This window comes from Nyctereutes procyonoides, unplaced genomic scaffold (assembly GCF_905146905.1).
Source record: "Nyctereutes procyonoides isolate TBG_1078 unplaced genomic scaffold, NYPRO_anot_genome, whole genome shotgun sequence".
NCBI lineage: Eukaryota > Metazoa > Chordata > Mammalia > Carnivora > Canidae > Nyctereutes > Nyctereutes procyonoides.
Window position 1 is genome coordinate 14,744,842 of NW_026575034.1, and position 7,056 is coordinate 14,751,897.

General features: G+C 55.7%; 1 protein-coding gene across 1 annotated transcript; it reads right to left on the bottom strand.

Moving 5' to 3' along the window:
• Positions 1-4,277: 4,277 nt before the first annotated feature.
• On the bottom strand, positions 4,278-6,018 carry RASSF10 (Ras association domain family member 10). The gene has a single exon (XM_055317984.1). It carries the CDS (start codon positions 5,882-5,884, stop codon positions 4,388-4,390), a length of 1,497 nt encoding a protein of 498 aa, XP_055173959.1. The 5' UTR covers positions 5,885-6,018; the 3' UTR covers positions 4,278-4,387.
• Positions 6,019-7,056: the final 1,038 nt, after the last annotated feature.

The window sequence follows — 7,056 nt, forward strand, 5'->3', positions numbered from 1 at the left end:
TCTGCTACTTATCAGCTGGATGGCCCCCATTTCTTTATCTGTAAAAGTTGGAGGTTAAAAAGTTCTGCCTCACAAGACGAATGCAGAGAAAATTGCATGGGATGATACTCAGCACAAGCATCTGGCGCTCGGAAAGCACTCAGCCAGAAGTACTTTCTCCTCATCCTCCTTTCTTCCTGCTGAGGACAACACAGTTCCCAACCATTTCCACACTGGAAATTGCACAACTTTTCATGGCCAAATGTTCCCTTTCTAAGGGAACTGTGAAATAACCCCTGAGCTCATCTTAAATTTAAGAATTTAAAGAATTTAAAGATGAGCTCAGGGGTTATTTCACAGGCAGCAAAGAAATTCCCGGAAAAATCAAAACTGTTAATGAGAGGCTGTTAGGAAGCAAGTGGGCTTACGTATTAATTTTATTTTGATTTAATGTTGAATAGGAGTGGGCAGGGAGAAGTACAAAATCAAATATATTTTATAACATCACCTTCTAAGAATAACCTTTTCTCGTGGACTCCAGAGGAAAAAAGATAATGAATATTTGCTCTTTATAAATCTGTTTCTCTTACTTGCTGATTCTCCTAATCTGGCTCGTGTGGCGTTTTTGCCTCTCCGGCTCAGACGGATTGTTGGCCAGCTCTGATAGGAGGTGAGATCGCTAGTGCAAAGCAGGTGGTCCAGGAAGACAAGGAAAACAGGAAGGAGAGAAAGCCCCACATCCTCTTAACACTTCTGGTCAGACAACCCACATTCCGTCGTAAGGGTATCTGAAGCCAGTGGTTGCCAGCCCCACATTCCTGGAGCCACAAAGTACTAATTAATTAAGTTTGGTTAACATGTTTTCTTAACAAAATGTACTGTCGAATGAAAGCCAGGGCGTGGGGAAATAGGCCCCATCACCCACGGCAGATTGTTATTGGAACAAATCCTCTGGAAAGCGATTTGGTGATTAAGCATCAAGTCCTTAGATGGTCGTCCTCTTTGACTTGGGGAGCCTCTTTCCATCTTACGGGGGAAAATGGACACGTGCACATAGGAGCCTGTCACAGTGCTAGGTTGTAACAGTTAAAAAAATATTGAGAACAACCTACTCGTATGAGAACAGTTTTATGCACGATGGTGCACCTGACACATGGAGGGAGCCTTTACAAGGTCAAAACCTGAGCATAAAAGCATCCATACAATCTCATTTAAATTCTATTTTTTTAAAGAAGCAAAATATGAAATCTCCACGATTCAAAAGGTCAGGAGGGAAAATATGCCCAATTTTGGTAGCGATAAGCTTCTGGTGATGGGATTTTGAGGGACTTGTCTTTCTTTTTACTTATGCTGTTTTGAGGACCCTACCATGTAACCTGTCTCATTAGCAGATTGTCCCCATCATGTTTTATAAGCAGAGATAGCAGATGAAATCTTCCCGGTTTGGGAGATGGTTGGGAAGGGGATACTTAAGATCAAAGCCACGATCCACTCTACTGACTCCCAACAAGGATGGGGCCTCGTCTTGTCCTCCGCCAGCTTGCTCGTTTCTCCCCAGGATTTCCCTCCTGCTTGGACACCACGAGAGGCGTCACTGCTCCCAGGGGCTCTGACATCCTCAGTGCTGAAGCTTTCACCTAGATATAGTCATTCTCACTCTTAGTGCCATGATGATTATTTTTTAAGTGAAATGACAATTTTTTTCAACATCTAGCATCTATTAGGCACTTTCTAGGCACAGGTGCTGTGTTGGTCCCTTTACACCCATATTCCACCTCTCTCAGGCTTGCGAAAGCTCTTAGTAAAAGGAGCTATTGTCTTCTTTCCACTTTGGCGCCCCCCCCCTTCCTCCCCCTCCTCCTTTCTCCTACCCACACAGAGAGTGCCTTTTGGGGACATAATTGATTTGGATGAAAGGAGAAATGGGCAGACTGGGCCGCCCTTTGTTATAAACAGAGCCTCCTCGCAGCCTGAAGAGTTGACTGGAGAAGCATCTTCAGGTGGACAGCACAGGAAGGTTCTGGTAAGAGGGAGCCAGAAAATTCCACAGGCCTTCTCCCTGTGATGTGGCTTAATTTGCTTTACAGGCTCCAGGCATATTTGCTGATGTCAGCAGTCCGTCAAAGTTTAAAATAATAATAGTGAAAAGGAAAACAGCTCCTTTCTGCCAGGCAGTCCTGTTCTGCCAACTTCTGTGTTCTCTTTTGAGTTAATAAACGTCTAAAGAACTACCTCTCCTACCACTCTAGGGGACCCCCCCCCCAAAAAAAAAGCACAATAATTTAAAACCACCAGATTGCCAGCATCAACCATTCAGACAAGTAGCATTTGTCACACTCTAATGAGGATTTTACCTCTGCCTCCAAAGGGAAGCTATCATTCGGCTTTGTGTTTACAGATCAAATGATCGTCTAGGGACAGTGGCTTTCTTTCGGTCCCCTCCTCATTTTAATCATGCTCAAGACCAAATGCATAGATGTTTTCTGCATCAGGCGAAACTAAAAAAACCGTAATTATGCCCGCTAATGCCTTTTGAAAACACCAATTAAGAAAAGGGTCTTTTCAATCGCATTTTACTTGAAAATCTCAAATATCCCCATGTGTTGTAATAGCATGGGGGTGGGGGGAGGGCTGTCTCCAAAAAAGGAGACAGTTCAAATGGTTCGAGGAGGTCAGGTGGGCTAGTCCCCGCTGGCAATAAGCAGACAGAGAATCTCTCCAAGGAAAGAACCGTCTCGATAAAGTAAGACCTTTCAAGCGATCTTCACATGCGGTGTTGAAACTGGAGCCAGCCCCTCCATGGTGAGGCTGATACCAGGCTTCTGCAGCAGGCTGGCACCACACACACACCCCATTGTTAATAACCTCCTCAGGACAGATTAGATCCCACATTCCTCAGAAGTACTGTGCTCCAGAGGGAACACCGCCAACAGGTTCCTTCCACGGGGCAACAGCCAGCTACAACTGATAACTTTTCATTGAAATAACTGGAACAATTACACTGGGTCCCCACCAGGGCTCCGTCACCAGCTATTAAGAGAGAGGTGTTGCACTTATATCTCCTGGCGTGTGCAAAGGCAGGAGCCAGACAAGAGGAATTCAAGTCGTCTTTAGGCTCACTGTTTTATGCTTTTATCTATGGTTGCGTGCCACAGTTAATCAAATTGCTCACCCAAGGTGTACTGTTAGATTGTTGTGTTCTATGTTTTCTTTGGGGGGGCCTTATCTAGTAAACCTTGACATTGGCGCTTTCCATTTAGGCTTGGACAAGTAACTAATTAATCTCTGAGCGGAGCTACTGCAGTTAGGTTTGGGTTGGGGTAAAATACCTTGAGGTCATGGTTGGTTTTAATCACATAACTCAGTTCAAACGCTGAACACTAACAAAGATCTTTGCTTTCAAGTCTCAGTTCCAACCAGAGGGCTCATTAAATAGCAACTTTAGTTGCACTTCGCTTGAATTCTGCAACTTCCCTTTTCCTTTTCTTGGAGTGACAGTGATTCAGTGGATGAAGCGACAGCATGAACGGAAAGAAAGGACAGCACAGGTCCCTTTGCAGGAGCAAGTCCCAAATGGTCCAGATTAAACTGTAACCAGGAATTATGTCCACCAGGTTTCCCTATCTCAAATGGGTTATGTTCGGCTTTTGTAATAATAAAAGGTTATTTTAGGGAAAGGATTCTATTTGAACACATACTGTATTTGCTAGGAGGAAATGCAGGCTTAGAGACTTTCATACAGTTCGGCCTTTGAAAGAAAATAAAGGATGAACAGTGCGGCAGATAGGTAATTCCCCAACCTGCAGAAATGTAAAGAGCCAGGATTTGGGTGCCTGTGGGTTTTATCAGAGATGTAAGTAAGGCTGAGACCAACACCAGTGTTCCTCTTTGGCTAGTTTTAACACGTTCACAGTCACAATTAACATTCAAGGAATTTCCTTTTCATCCAGGAGTTTCTTTTAAAAGCACTTTATGCCACAAACTAAAGTTCTAGCTGCCATCAGCCCTTCCCATACAGAAGACTGCTGAAATCTTCCTAATACTTTTTCTCTTTTTTTTTTTCTTTTTTCAAAAATGGGTTCGGACCACGTCAGTTTCCCTGGGGCGTTTGTTTTCCAATACAGGAGGTTCTCACCACCTCCCTCCTTCCTTCCCCTAAGAAAGCTTGGAAGGGAGACCCCGGAGGCTCCCCCTCCTGCACCCCTCCGCACTCACTGGGGAGCCAGGGCAGGTGTCCCCAGCCCTTCCCCCCTCCCCCCCCCCCCCCCCGCCCGGTGGAAGCGATGCTACCTGGCAGGGCTCCCCGCCCCCCGCCCCCCAGCCTGGCTGCAAGTCCCTGAGCCGGCCAGGCCAGGGGTTTTCCGCGGGGAAGGGAGAAGGGCCGTCCCCGTCTCGCACCCCGCTCCCCTTACACTAGAGATTCGCACACGGGCACCGAGTCCGAGTCCTGGCTGTGCATGGAGCTCAGCCCCGTGTCCGAGTCCTCGTCGTTGCCGGGACAGCTCTTGGCCAGTCCGCGGGCCTGGTCCACCCACCCCTCGGCGCAGCCCGGAGGCCGGGCGTCCCGGGCGGGCCCGCCAGCGCCCAGAGCGCCGTCGGGCGCCCCCGTCAGCTCCAGCGTGTGCAAAGTCTGGAGGAGGCCCTGCAGCTCGCGCTCCTTGCTGTCCCACTGCTGCTGGCTGTAATCCAAGTCCGACTTGACGGCCTCCAGGTCCGTGTTGAGCCGGAGCCCGATGTAGAGGCTGGTGCTGAGCTGCGTCCTGACCCGCTCCTGCTCCAGCAGCAGCTCGCCGTCGAGGCCGCCGCCGGGCTCCAGGGGCTCCTCCCGCGCGGCGAGCTCCTCCTGGCGCCTCCGCATCCACCTCTGGTTCAGCTCCTCCTGGATCTCGGCCGAGAGGCGCTCGAGCAACTCCTCCTGCTGCGCCCGCTGCTCCTGCAGCCGCAGCAGGTCGTCGCACCGCCGGGCCAGCTCCTCCAGCGCGGCCGCCTGCGCCTCGCCGTCCGCGGGGGCCGCCGCCGCCGCCTCCTCGCCCCCGGGGCCGGGCCCGTCGACCTCGCCGCCGGCGCCCACCAAGTAAGTGTCCTGCACGTAGTTGACTCCGTGCCGCCGCATGCGGTCCAGGTGCACCTTGGCCTCGTAGCGGTCGATCTCGCGATCCAGCTCGCGGAGCCGCTGCACCTGCTGGCGGATGGTGTGGTCCTGGGAGAGCACCAGATGCACCAGCGTCTCCATGCGCTCCACCGACGCGCTCTCGGCGGCCCGCGGCGGCGACGAGCAGGACGACGCGGTGGACGACGAGGTGGACGAGCGGGGCGACGACGGCTGCTGCTGGCGCCGCCGGTTGAGCTTGGCCAGCTTGCGGAAGGCCTTGCGCACCACCCGCCGCTGCTTCTCCTGCGTCAGGGCCGGGCTGGGCCGCGCCGGGACCCCCCGGGCCGAGCAGGGCCGCTCCCGACTGAGCACGACGCGCGCCTCGGCGCTGCGGGGGCCCGCGTTGGGGAGCGACGCCTCGCTGCGCACCAGCACGAAGCGCACGTTCTCCTGCTCGTCGCCCCAGGCGGCCCAGAGGCGCAGGATGCGCGTCTTGTTAGGCAGGATGCGCTCAAAGCCCCGCCACTTCTCCACGATGCAGTAGCACTGCGGGGGCCCGCACAGCAGTCCCTGCGGCAGCGCCTCCCCGTCGTCCTCGTCGTCCTCGTCCAGGAGCTCCCGCAGCTCGCCCCGGCCCGGGGAGCCGCCGGCCGCCCCCCGCCGCCGGCCCCGCCGCTGCCTCCGCCGCCGCCGGCAGCCGTCCTCCAGCAGCACCCGCACCACGTCCGAGCAGGTGGTGCGGCGGGAGAGGCCGGACACCAGCTTCTCCTCCTGGCAGATCCACACCGATATCTTCCTCTCCGAAGGATCCATGGCGCCGCCGGGCGCAGGTGGGGCGGCGGGGGCGGCGGCTTCGGAGCCCGGGAGCCTCAGCCCGTCGGCGCCGGCCGCTCCCGCCCGGTGCGCACGGAAGGCGGGCGCCGCCGCGGGCTGCAGCGCTGGGGCTCGGCCCGGCCCGGTCCGTCCCGGACGGCGCGCTCCCCCGGGCCCCGCGCCCGGGATCGGGCTCCGGCCGCTCTGGCTGTGCCCGGGGATCCCGGGGCCTCCAGGTTTTGCTCCTCCCCGCGTGGCTCCTCCCCCGCCCGCCCCCAGCGCCCAGAACTGGCGGCCGGAGCGCGGGAGGCGCGGCGCCCAGACCCGCCCCTCGCAGCCTCGCCGCGCCCCGAGCGCCCGGGCCGCCCCGTCGGTCGCGCCGCCCGCCGCGGGCAGCTCGGCCCCTTCGTCCGGCGCGCCGCTGCCTGGCGTGGGCCCCACGGAGGACCCCGAGCCCCCGGGGCTGCCCTCCTTGCGCGGAGAGCTGTGCGCTCCCGGCGCCCCGAGGTCCTTGAAGGCCGCGCCGCCCGGGGACTGCCCCTGGCGCAGAAGAGGAGGCCGAGACGTGCGGGGTCTCCCGCAGAGACGCCCCAGCCCCCGCCCCGAGCGAGCGCATCGCGTGACCTCCGGCCGGGGGCTGGGAGCCGTAAGCGCCGCCCTCCTCATCGGGAAGCAGTACTTGCTACTTACGCACAAGTGGGCCGACTACCAGGTGTCCAGATGGAGAGGTCTCCGGGGGCCCCCAGGTTCCCCCCGTGGTCTGTGTGTGGCTCCCCATATGGCCTTGCTTCGCACAGCCCTCGTGGCCCGAGGCGCCTAATGCTGGTGGGATTTCAGGGCCTAAACCCCAGTCACAAGCTCTCTTCCACCTTCCACCTCCATGGGAGAGAAAACTGGTCAGGACCGTGACCATTTCTGGCATATCCAGGATCCAGAAGTGGTCAAGGAAAGAGCCAAGTTTCGTAGCTCCAGAGATCCAAGACCACGGTGTAAACGAACCTTTTTCATCCTCACATGATGGTGAGGATTGCCTTTTGTGTGCAGGACTTGCCCTCAGCCTGTCCTCGTAAGCACAGGTCTGAGAAGGTCACTCCCACGCTTCAAGACCTTGGATGGCTGCCATTGCCTCCCAAATAAAGTGCTTTTATTCATTCACTCATTCACTCAGTGAA